The sequence below is a fragment of the Lygodium microphyllum genome, chromosome 27, assembly GCF_053477565.2.
Source record: "Lygodium microphyllum isolate KBCC chromosome 27, Lygodium_microphyllum_v1.1.10, whole genome shotgun sequence".
Taxonomy (NCBI): domain Eukaryota; kingdom Viridiplantae; phylum Streptophyta; class Polypodiopsida; order Schizaeales; family Lygodiaceae; genus Lygodium; species Lygodium microphyllum.
In genome coordinates, this window is record NC_141161.1 from 86,941,676 (window position 1) to 86,954,771 (window position 13,096).

Here is a 13,096-nt window from a genome sequence, read left to right on the forward strand (position 1 = left end):
TTTCAACCACTCCAAACAAGTATCCAATTCTAAACAAGATGACCCTACTTGTAGCAATTCTTGTGATGCTATGGAAAAACCCTGAAAATGTTATAAATGATCTCCATTTGTTGAAGCATGTTGTACCCTATACTCACAAGCTAGCTTTCACTTGTACACCACACCAACGCTTTACAAGGCAATTCCACCTGAAGATGAAATGTTTCACTTGGACTTGCCATGAATTAAATTGATGAACTAGGGCATAAGACATTCAAATACATCTGTTCAAAATAAAGAGACTGCACTGAAGGGGAATCGTACCCCAGAAAGTGTCTTTACCTTGAAACTTGTTTGTGACAGTAGCTTACCAGAAGAAGATACATGATGTGAATCCAAAAGTTAATTCACCTCTATTGGAGCAACCTATGAGATTTAAACCTTCTAATTCCATACTTTCTAGGATAAGTAAGGTCCATGCCACATTTTCATTACACTGTGCTACGCCCTTATCATAATGATAACTAAAGATGAGCTTCTCCACTTTTTGGATTTGTTTGGCTGTCACAACATCAATCAGGATCAAATAGAGAATAATGTGATCATTGCAAGCTCGTGGTTTATGTACAAGAGATGTGTCAACTTCTTTAAATGTCTGATTCCAACTGTATGCCTAGCTTTGAGTGAGTGCTGAACACCTTTGAGATCTTGAAGAGAGTCCCACACAGCCACATAATCATTAACATCTCACATAATGTAGACAAGGTCAATCTGATGCACCTGACAGGAACCACTAGGTTAGAATAAAGTTATGGTATGATAATCTTTAAGCTCACAAATTACTATATGAAAATATATATACGGTAGATAAGTTAAACTCACATAACAAAAACAAAGATGGAGCACATTTGACTTGCAAAGCATTATTCAGCCTAAACATTCATAGCCAGGAAGAAGCTAGCTGTCTGTGAGATCTGCACACCTACCTTTAACACCCAAAATTTAGGAGGTCAACTGCTTAAACTAGTCTTCCTCACTTAACAAAAACAAAGATCTAGACAATTGGCAAAGAGTGTAAAATACACAAGGTCGTGCACACATTTCAGTCTCTCAGGCACCCATGATGAGACTGTCAAGCTACCTCAGAATTATCCCTAAAAGATGAACTCATATTATAGGCTACATTTATTCAGCCTCTCATACAGCCCCAAAAAAATTCCTGATTAAATTCAACAGAAGTAAATAAAAATTTCTAAGGTTTTGATAGGATATTCAGCTCAAACAACTCTATAAAAGGGAATGATAGGCACTGCCACACTTCATCCCACCTATCTCGCATCTTCACCATCTCTCCATCACATTGCCCTTGCCATCACCATTCCATCGCCAGCTGCCTTTGCTTCTGGCCCCATCACGCTGGCCCACCTGCCTCATTGCCATCGTCTCTTTCCACTGGAGTGTCCAGTGATCTGGTGGCCATGCTGGTCATCATATTCAGCTGCCTAACCTCACCTTACAATGCTGTTGTCATCATCAGCCCTGTATTTTCATCCTGGTGGTTGCATTTCTTCTGCCTCCTTGATATAGCTGCCAGCCATCAACATAAACCTCCAGCCACTGTTTTTTGCAACCTCTGCTGCCAGCCTGGAGCTGCATAACTCCCTTAGACAGCTCCCACACAATCAAAAACTGCTGTGCTTGTCGGTCCTCCCTGCCATCATAGCTGCCTAGCTATCTACATTCCCGAGCATCAGTGATTTGCTGCATTCAAGATCCATCAGAGTATGACAAGCTCTTTTATTATTGAGTCCCTTCCTACAAGACACATGTTGTAAGGACCTATGTTACAATGGAAAAGCTCCTCCTAGCTTGTCCCTATGATTGATGTGTAGTGAAGGAACAATGTTGAGTTGGTTGTAGATGGTGTTGGGTGTTCCCCCTTGATAACAAGCCCATGATGTAAGCCTAAAACATTAATATACTACTAATACACATTTAAAAAAGAAATGGAAAGAGGGCTTAGTTTTGGCAGGTTATGTAAGCAAAGGGTGGGATATGTAAGCTACAAAAAATTAGGTCAATTTCTAAATCAATAGCCAATTCATTCAGCTCTCATACAACCCAAAAACAAAAAACTTAAATCATTGGGTGCACACCACCCCAGTCTATGTAAAGGGAGTTGGGAGGAGCCACTCTTTTTTTTTTTTGCAAATAAAGTGTGGCTAATTATATTACTTCAGAAAAAACCTGAATACAAGGAAGTGCTCAAGCTCAACAACTAGCTAGAGCTGATGCAGAGTCACAGATATATCAAATATACAAGCCTCTAAGGGCGGTCTAAGGGGGATGAGGGCAAGAAGCCATGGAGGGGGGGTGTATCGCCATCTGGGGCTGCCTGCCTTCATCACGAAAAACAGCACCTGGCCGCCCCAACTGCGCATGAAATGAAAACGGAGCTCCTGCCAAGCTTGAGACTCGCCCTGCACCTGGTCCCATCGGCCGCGGAGAGAGTGGATGATGGCGGTCCAAAGCTTTCTTGTACTGAAAGTCTCTCTCCGCCAAAAAACCTCCTCACACCGCGCTTTCTAGATATGCCATCCAATAAGACTCCCTATCATCTCCCATACCTCAAAGCGGTCTGCTGTGGGCTCCAGTACCTGGCAGATGGGTAGAGCCTCCAAACCGACCACTACGCACGACCCTGCCTCAATAATGAATACCATGTCTTGCATCCCAACCTCATACAGAAGGTGACGGCCCTGGTTGATTGCCTGCCAACACAAAGCTCCCCATGAGATATATCCAAGGCTGGGTGCTATATGACGAAGGATGCAACATACTCCTCTCCACACGAGCTACGCCGTCTCACATGACCAAAGGCAATGCTTTGGGGACTCCAGAGGTTGTTGTGTGCAATGTTTACAACCTTCCACCTTCTGTATCTGGGCTATCCCATAACCGCCAGGCCTCCATGTGCCACCAGCCATAGGAAATACGATACCCTCCTTGACCTCCAGCTATCCCATAAGCGGCACTAGAAGTTCTGTCGGAAAGCCTCCGTGATGCTATGCTCCGCCCAGTGCCTGCTACGCAGTGGCACCCAATCCATGTCCTCCTGCATCCGTACGTGTCTACCAATCTTCGCAGTGTACTCCAGGAGCCCCGATGGCTTCTTGGCAACTGCAGTGGCCGGCCATAGCCACTCTCTCAGATCCCACTCCATCTCATCAACTGGCCTGCCCTCCCAAATCCAAAGGCACCACTCCCCTAAGCTCCTCCCAGAAGACACAAGGGTCCAACCGCCATGTCTTTCCCTTTAGGCCAACCACCCGAATCCTCCTCCATGGAAGGATAACTATCCCCTCATCCAGATGCCCTCTGTCAAGGGCCAGACTCCCCCCCTCCTATACAGTGAAGAAAGTCCAATGTGGCGTGCCTCCCACTCTACCTGCCACATATGGGTGGATACCTGCTGGTGAAAACCTAGCAGCCCATACCTCCCCAAGCTCTACCGGCTCTCATCTCGAGGGGACAAGCTAGTCCTGAGGTATTGCTGCGTCTATCTCCCTTCTCCTAAACTCAACTCCTCTCTTGCAACAGGATGAGAATGCTTTAGAGAGGTGGTGGTGCTGGTATTGAGGAAGAGGAGGAGATGCACATGGTGGTGGTGGAGGAGATGGTGGCAAAGGAGGAGGTGATCGTGGTGGAGGTGTTGGTATTGGTGGTGGTGCAAGTGAAGATTCTTGTAAAGGGAACAAGTGACCTACATGGAGCAAAAATTGAAGGGTTTCCAGAAAATCTTGCACTAAAAGCTTATTTCTCAAACACACTCAAGATAGAAGTGCTTACTTTAGGGCATAGACGGCCTTCTGCAAGTGGTATACTCGATCCTTTGATCCTCACATATAGAAGCACGATGACTACTCAATTTAAATTTCCTCTTGAAGGTCACCATTCTAAAAGGCTAACTTCACATCCTTATGTTAAAGTGGCCATGGGTAGATAGTGCAAAGCCCATCTTGATGCCAATATATGAGCTATCAAGACAAAGGTCTCTATATAGTTCAAGATAGTATTTTGGGCAAAATCCCTTGGTAGCAAGCTTTCGTCCAAGCTCCCATCAACTCAATACTTGGCCTTATAGACCTAATTCACCATATTCATCTTCCTCCATAGAGGATAAGGAACCAAATATCAAGCATGATTCTAGCATCTTTTGGATGGAATCAAGCTCAATACCAAGTGTGATTCTAGCATTTGTGTAGTGGAATCAAGCTCATTCTACATAGTGTGATGACAACTATCATGTGTCAAGCCCCTCAACTAAAATAGACTTTCAAGTAACATGCTATTATTGTCCTTGCAAATATTGGAACCTTGTTGATTTCCCAAGGGCATCTTGAATGTTCTCTAGAAGGAACAAAGCCCTACTCCTTAAGGGTTACAATAAATATTTATTTTTGCTAAAACTATGTCCAAAAAAGGCAAAGTGCATTGCAAAAAGGATAATGATCGATCACAAATGGAAAATGATAGAGAGTGTAGAACATAAAGTGAAAATTCTAACTCTAATGTATATAATATGTAAAAGTTAATAAGAAGATCATTCTTTTGACTGCGACTTTTGAATTTCCATTCTTCCATCTTATTCTCTACTTGCTTGATGCCTCCATTGCTTGACGCCATTGCTTGATGCCTCCATTGCTTGAGAGAGAGAGAGAGAGAGAGAGAGAGAGAGAGAGAGAGAGAGAGAGTGTGTGTGTGTGTGTGTGTGTGTGTGTGTGTGTGTGTGTGTGTGTTGAGTGAGGGACTAGTGAGGATGAGGCTCATTTTAAAAAGTGTTGTTTTTGTTCTAACTAAGGATTATGCAACAAATCTTCTATCAAATATCCATTTTTTCGGTTTCCTTGATGGTTCGATGTATTGTGGGTCTTCTAACATTACATTGAGAAATGGTACAATTTCCATCAGAGTGCAGATCTCACTTAATATTTACAAAAATAAATTGTCATTTCATTTATAAGTGATGGATTATAAAATGTTATAAGCATACCTTACAAATGAATACATTAAGCTCCTCAAATTTTACATGGCTAATTGGTGACACATTTAATTAGTCTCGCATTTTAGATTCAACTTCCAAAGCGTAGCTTTAACAACAAGTCTTCTACAAGAGTTAACATTTACTCCCCTTGCTAGCTAAGTCCTAGTCCCATGGCATGCGTCATATATGTTGTAAGATGGACTTTAGAAGGTCTAGATTTTGGATGTGCATGGAGTTCAATGGATGAAAAGGTAATGATTTAGGTAACTGCTAATTGACAAGGAATGTAGGTTGCTAAAGTGGATAGCTACTATGCACCATCTTCATGCTCTCTTGCATAAACAATGTGCTCTCTTTGGGGGTGTGTCTAGTTTATCATGCACTGGTTGGGGATGGTGGATGTGCAAGTGCAACTAGGAGATGGGACCAAGATGTCAATGCTCCTTACACTAAAGGACCTCGTTGGTGAAAGCATAGGTGGTGTGGTGCAATCTAAGGTGACGTTTGCTAAGCAAACCTGGGATGTCCTACCCTTATGGTGCTCTGAATTCTAAGTTGAAGCTTTTGCTCTCTTTTTGTTGGTGTCTTTTTCATTTCCGTTCCTTTTTCTTCATCATTTTTTGAGTATAAATAATATAAGTTTTACATAATAGTGGTGATACCAAGGTTTGTGGCAAAAGTAGTTAGTACTCAAAAAGTAATATTGGAGAGACTCTCATAGGGGAATCAAAAACTTTGGGAAGAATGGGTGTGTATATCCCAGCCCATTGGATGTGGGGGCGCTCGCCAATCTATAACCCCTCCCAATCTCTAACCTAGGGGTTCCAAATCACCGATTGACGGTCTATCTCCTCCTGCCAGCTTGGGGGCTCTGAATTAGGGCCTTACGCAGGCCCTCCCACACATGAAGCAGATTGCATAGGAAGGGGGATCTTTTTTTTTGGGGGGGGGATCTGGGCTGTCGTGAAGATCCATCTTAGGGACGGCCTCCAATCACCGCCAAACCTCGATCTACACTCTTGGAAACCCTTCTGCAATAGGACCAAGCCGTTGCTCTAGGAGGACCTGATTAACCACCAGGGCTTGGCTTGCTAGGAAAAGGCGAGCGGTACTCCAGTAGGTCAACTTCCTCCGAATAGAATCAAGGACTGGAAGAAACTGTTGGGCAGAAGTGATGTCGAGTCCCACCTGGAACCCTAGGTAACGGACAGTCTACCCTCTACACACCCATCTAAATCCCAAGTGAACGCCCCACTCCGTGCTAGAGTCCAGGTCTGTAAGGAAACCAACCAACTTTCGCCAGTTGATTTTCACACCCGCTACAGTACAGAACACCTTGAGAGCCAGTCTCACTCTCTCCAGCATCAACTCATCATCCTCTACGTAAAGTGATGTATCATCTGCATACTCTGAGTCTAACAGCTCCGTCTCCTCTCTCACTGGAAGTCGGAGGCCACATAACCCGCTCACACGTGATCTAAGGAAGTGAGACATCGCCTCTGCAAAGAGTAAGAATAGGTACGGGGCTAGGGGGTAGCCCTTTCAGACCGATCTCTCCAGTCGAAACTCCTCCCCTCGTCTGCCACCTATGAGAACCCTGCTGGTGGCCAATTTGTAAAGTGTTGAGATCCCACAGAGGAAATCCCAACCTCACCATAGTACCCTCTTAAGAAATCCCAGTCCACCCTGTCATAGGCTTTCTCAAAATCCAGGAGTAGTACGGCCAATCCCTGACCATTGTATTGGGCCCACTCTGTTGCCTCAAAGAAGGTGAAGACATTGACTAGGATGGTCCTCTCCTGGACAAAGCCTGTCTGTGTGTCATGAATGATGTCTGGAAGCACAAAGCAGAGTCGCCTATCAATCATCTTTGCTAGTGCCTTATAGGCCACTGACAACAAGGTGATCGGTCTCCACTGGGATAGCTCCAACCAGTCTCCCCCTTTGGGGAGGAGATTGATAAGACCTAACGAAAGACTCCTTGGCATCCGTCCAGAAGAGAAAATCTCCTAGAAGGCCAGCAGTAAGGGGTCCTTCACCACCTCCCAATAGGTATTGAAGAAGGCCTTCGAGAGGCCATCCTCTCCCGGGCATTTCTTCCCGTCCTATGTATGGAAAGCCTCCTCTAGTTCCTTCTCTGTGAAGGGGGCTAGGAGGGAGCATCTCATCTCCTCTATGACGAGGGACGGGACATGATCCCAGACCTGCTGTCTACATCACTATTCTCTAGCTGAAGTTGTCTCCTGCTGGAAAAAGCATCTGTAGTAGTCGGTGGCAATCTCCATCACCTCGTCTAGAACGAGTCCTCCCATACTGATCCTGAAGACTGCGTATCTGCTCTCCTAAGGTGCGAGGCTCGTGCACCTGGAAAAATTCCCTGCACATCGTGTCTCCTTTCCAGGCCCAAAAGGCTACTAAGGTACGGAATGAGAACTCTGAGCGCATGTCCTCTAGGCCGGCAATGGCCGCTCGTGCGAGCACCTCTTGTGCGTGGAGAATGGGATCCCCTAGTGCCTCCTGTAGTAATCTTTGCATGGTTGCTAGGTTCCGCCGGAGTGCTCTCTCCTCCTCCTAGCTCTGTTGCCTGGCCTGTAAGGCTGCCTCCTGGCAGATACTGCTCAACTCGGCTAGGACCTCTGCAACTTCCTCTGCGATCCGGTCCCTCCTGCCCCACTCCCTGGTCCAAATCTACTCAATCTGTCTCTTCACTCCTCCCTCCTATAGATCGAGTCAAGGATCCGACAAGATTGTGTGTCTAGGGCAGATGCTGGGGGATCAAGTGTCAAGAGAACCGGGCAGTGATCGGACAAGGTGGTGCCCGCCAACTGCCCTACATGGCCTCCGCAAGAGCATCCCCACTCTCCCACATAGAATCTGTACAACCACTCCAGCAGGACTCCACCTCGCCGCCTATATCCCCAGGAGAAGTCCAACGACCTCTCCCTCCTATGAAAAGCTGGGGGTCTCCAAGCATCGCGTGCTCCTACGGCAAGTAGGAAGACCTCCCATGCCTCCTACTCCTCCCCAGCCATGCCCTAGTAGTTTCTGTCTCTGCCCTGCTAGTCAAGGCGAGGAGCCACTCTTTATCTCGCATCTATACCAACATTCCACACTTCAACCTTCCAACATCTTGTATCACCCTCATCTTCTCCGTACCCACCACACTGCTGTTCCAACCCTCAAATGCAGCTGTGGCAGCCTACTTCGACAGCTCCAGCCTTTCCAGCCCTTCTAGCAACTGCCATGTCATCAGCTCTACCGCCACCACCTGTCTGCTGCCGTTTCTGCCTCTGCCCTGCTGGTCCTCTAAGGCGAGGAGCCACTCTTTATCTCACATCTATACCAACATTCCACACTTCAACCTTCCAGCATCTTGTATCACCCTCATCTTCTCCGTACCTACCACACTGCTGTTCCAACCCTCAAATGCAGCTGTGGCAGCCTACTTCGACAGCTCCAGCCCTTCTAGCAACTGCCATGTCATCAGCTCTGCCGCCGCCACCTGTCTGCTGCCAAAACACAGCTGCCCCCCCCCCCCAAAGTCCTTCATACTTGAGTTACCATGAACAGTTCGGTTTTCAAGAGCCTTGAACCTCCATTTATCAAGGACCAAGGCAGAGACTAGCTGAGAGAGGTGGCAAACAGAGAACACCTGTCATACTCGAGACAGATCCCAAAATGTAGCAACAGTAGTCCACCATGAATGATGGTCACGTAGGCAACTGTAAAGAGAGCAGGCTGCAATCCTCCAATCAGCAAGATGTCAACATAGACTCTAGGCAAGTAATATGCAGGTATGTCACCTGAAAATGCTTCTTGGCTAATGGAGTTGATGCAAAAAAGCAAGATGGCAAAAAAACGTAGCTGCTACTTCTCCTAGCAATGAAGATGGTGAAGGTGAAAACTGTCGAGGTCAGACAACAGCAACAGAAGCCCAACGACAATACCCCATAATGGGCCGGCATTTTTTTCAATATCTCACATATGGGTTGTTTTGTTTCAAAATAATGTAAGTCATTTTGGGTTACAACCTATAGAACTGATAACAAGTTGAAATTGTGCAATGCGGATCATGGATCTTAGATTCTTATATTAAAAGTTAAGATTATTTGATGACTCTAGCCTCTAGTATGCTTAGTATGTGTATATATATGATCTATTGCTACTCACATTGTGACCATGAGACTCATGAACTTGACTTTCAGTTTTGAGTCATGATTCCTAGATAACAAACATTATGATGTTACACTTTTGATTCAAGTTTTATCTGATATGTCACATGTGGGCTGTTTTGTTTCAAAATAAGGTAAGCTATTTTGGGTCGCAACCTACAAAATTGATGACAATGTGAAATTGTCCAATACAGATTATGGATCTTGGATTCTTATATTAAAAGTTAAGATTGTTCAACGACTCTAGCCTCTAGTATGCTAAGTATGTGTATATATATGATCTATCGCTACTCACATTGTCACCATGAGACTCATGAACTTGACTTTTGTGTTTTGAGTCATGATTCTCGGATAACAAATATTATGATGCTACACTTTTGATTCAGGTTTTATCCGATATATCACATGTGGGCTATCTTGTTTCAAAATAATGTAAGTTTCTTTGGATTGTAGCCTACAAAATTGATAACGATATGAAATTGTGCAATGCAGATCATGAATCTTGGATTCTTGTATTACAAGTTAAGACTGTTCGATGACTCTAGCCTCTAGTATTCTTAGTATGTGTATATATATGTTTATTTATATGCATAAGCACATATACTATAGTTTATTGGTATTTTTCGAAATGCCATTTCTTAGAATATTTCAAATGGCCGCATAAGAATGTTGTGCTCAGCTTGGAAAACAATCATAAAATTGAAAACTCTGAAACTTTGTTTCTTCCAGTTTCTAAAACTCCTATTTCCAAAACGCATGGAAACTATGCCTATTTGGAGGTGAGCTTCCAAGAATGAGGTTAATGTGATGATCTTTCAGTCTCTCTGGTGGTAGCTTGTTAGATAGAGTGTCGATAAAATATCTCCTTTAAGAAATTCGCGCCTTATTTATATCTAAGATAGACTTGTCCCATGGGAAAATATATGAATAGAGTTTCCTTCAATTCCCATGTCAAAAGATACATTTCTACCCATAAAAGGAAATCTAAATTTATTTTGATTCCAATCAATGGGTGGATCTACTCTTCTATACCAAGATATTCATAATACAACGTCACGATGGCTATGATCTCCCATTCAAGACTCTCATGATTTACATAGTCTCTAATCTCATTATGTAGTTTCCCAAAGATAGGAGTACACGGTCTTCAGGACATAAGGAGACTGATGACCAGCAAAGTGAAGAGAAAGTTGATGACCAGTTCAAGAATCAGATGAGGACAGCAACAAATCTCTTTGCTGAATTGGCAGAGGATCTTCAATTTACCCGATTTTTTAATGCTCCAAAGAAGGACAGCAAAGGCAAGAAGAAGAAGACCTCTTCTACACCTTCGGGACAACAAGATGCACCGAAGATAATGTCAAACCCTTCATTTGAAAGTCCCAAATATAGTAATGAAATAAAACAGTTGGTACCTACGGGTTAAGAAATGCAAATACAAGGCCATCACTGACGTGCCAATCCAATGGATTTTGGACAGCCAGGCATGCATGCTATGATGGGGCAACCATGATATTTTGGTGGAAGCACGATTTTTCATGCTACGGTTGGACAAGGACCGCATATGCTAATGTATGGCACAAATCCCTATGGTATGCAGCAACCAATGCATGGAGTGCAAGGCCCAATGTATTCAGGTATGGCTGAAAATATGCAAAACCCTATGTATGCCAGCATTGGCTTGATGCCTAGGGCACAAAATAGCGTGTTTGGTATTGCATCTGCACCCCCGAATGCTTATGGGGCTCAAGGAATGAATGTTGGTTATGCAAATGCTCCGTTTGGCGTTGGTTTTAATGTAAATTCAGCAAAAGCACCCTTTTTGCAGCAGCCAGTGTATGACAACTTAACACCCAAAGGGGCAGCAAAAGACTATAATGAGGGTGGAAAAGGAGTGAAGTTTGAGTCCTTCAGTGGTGTACAAGATAGACTGAGAGCTTTGACTTTCATTTAGCAGTCTGATGCAGCCTATTCAGGGGGAATCTTCACAAAGTCCTCAAAGATTCGAAAGACAGCCACTTTCTTGAAAGGGAATGCATTACAATGGTAGTTCACTCTTTTGATGCAAGGTAGAGCACCGTCAACGTGGGTACAATTCAAGTAAATGTTTGCATCGAATTGGTTGACAAGTACCTTTGAGGTGGACATCATGACAGCTTGGAATAAGCTGGATGCTAAGGAATGTAAGAATTTGGAGCAATATAATAAGAAGTTTTAGGATGCATTGCTGCCTATTATTTCTTATCACCCCATACCCCTTCATGAGCAAGTGGAAAAACATGTTTATCATGAGCCAAAAGCACATTCTCCATTTTTACATGTCAATGTATTTAATACATTCTTGATCTTAAAGTGCATCCTATAGTATTGAGGAGAGACAGCATTGAGGTGCATCTTATATCAACATTGAGTATATGCATCCTATAGTATTGAGAAGAGACAACATTGAGGTGCATCTTATAGCAATGTTGAGGAAAGATAGTTAAGCTATAAATTACTTTTTATTACCTCATGTTTATTTTAACATGGAATTTAATGCATGCATTTTATGTATAAATTAATATATCAATATGTTCAACTTTTTTTACTCTTATTTTTTTGGAAACCAAGAACATGACCAATCTAGTGAGAGGATGGAGAGTAACGAGCAAGAGAGCAAGAAGAAGGAGAGAACAGGCCTGCAAAGAGCCTGAAAAAGAGAGTCCAAAAAAGCTGAGGGCAGAAGAAAGAGAAAAGAAAAGGAGGCAAAAAGAATAAAATAGGAATCCAGGAAAGTTGAAGAGGAGAGGAGGAGAAAAGCAGAGCAAGAATCCGAGGAGTTCAGGAGAAAGGAAGAAGAAGGCATAGCCTTGGCCCTCAAGGGAAGAAAAGTTGGCTGCCATGAGTCCTCAAGAATAAGAATGCCCAAGTACAAGCTTCCAAGCACCCAAAAGCATGCCACCCTTAGTTGTAGAGCCCAAAGGAATCAAGGATTTTGCATTAAATCCACCATGTCTAGCATGTCTCAGCTTATAGAGACTGTTGCTACAGCCAATGCTTTGCTGCGTGGGAAGGATTTGGGCTTCCTAGAGAGTGGAGAGAAGCCGAATAATGTTTAAGGCTGAGAAAAGGGGCAATTCTGAAAATCAGCCTGAAAAAGGCCAAAACAACAAAGAAAGGGCTCGAAAACATTGGCACTATGTAGGGAATTGATGGCTGCAAATAAATGTTTTATTTGTGAACAAGAGGGCCACATTGCAAGGGATTGTCCCAATAGGCAGCAAGCTGGAAAATCAGAAAATCAGGGAGATTCTAAAGGAAAGAAGCCCAAAACATCAGTGCGATTGGTGCCTCATGTTGTTAGTGATCAACCCAATGATGATACTACTAAGTTGTGTAGAGCATGGGAAAAAACTAGGGATCAGCATGCATTGATTTTCTTTGATAATGGTGCACAAGCCAACTTCATCTCTGTTGATATGGCCCCCTCGTCTAGGCATCAAAGAGGATGAGATGGGACCCGTAGGGAAAGTTGAAATAGCATGTACAGGCCATGCAGAGCCTGTCACATTACTCATTGGAAACCTTAGATTGCACATACAAGGATATGTGAATAATGAAGAGTTCTTCATTGCTCCACTTGAGGGTTGTGACGTATTGCTTGGTATGCCATGGTGTCATCGTATATATGCAGTGATTAATTATTGTGCAAAAAAGTTCACTAATCAGCATAAGATAAAGGTACTCGCACTTGATGTAAAGTTGAAAGGTGAATTTGTCCCTGTTGTATCTCCAACTGCCATTTCTAAAGTAATGAAAAATTATCTTTCAGTGTACTTGGTTTTTACTAAGGATAAAGAAAAAACCAAGGATAAAGATGATAGTGAGAATGTTGGGAACATGTCTAAGTTAGAGAAGGATC

General features: G+C 43.6%; 1 protein-coding gene across 2 annotated transcripts in view; it reads right to left on the reverse strand.

Moving 5' to 3' along the window:
- Positions 1–329: 329 nt before the first annotated feature.
- LOC148012572 (uncharacterized) overlaps positions 330–13,096 on the reverse strand; it is a 66,089-nt gene continuing 53,322 nt past the window's right edge. Inside the window, exon 3 of one of the 2 annotated variants that reach the window (XM_087669393.1) lies at positions 330–750. In XM_087669393.1, the coding sequence (XP_087525519.1) occupies positions 746–750 (5 nt within the window). In that variant the 3' untranslated portion in view covers positions 330–745. Of the gene's footprint in view, positions 760–13,096 lie in introns of both variants that reach the window. The other variant, XM_087669392.1, reaches the window with a different exon arrangement.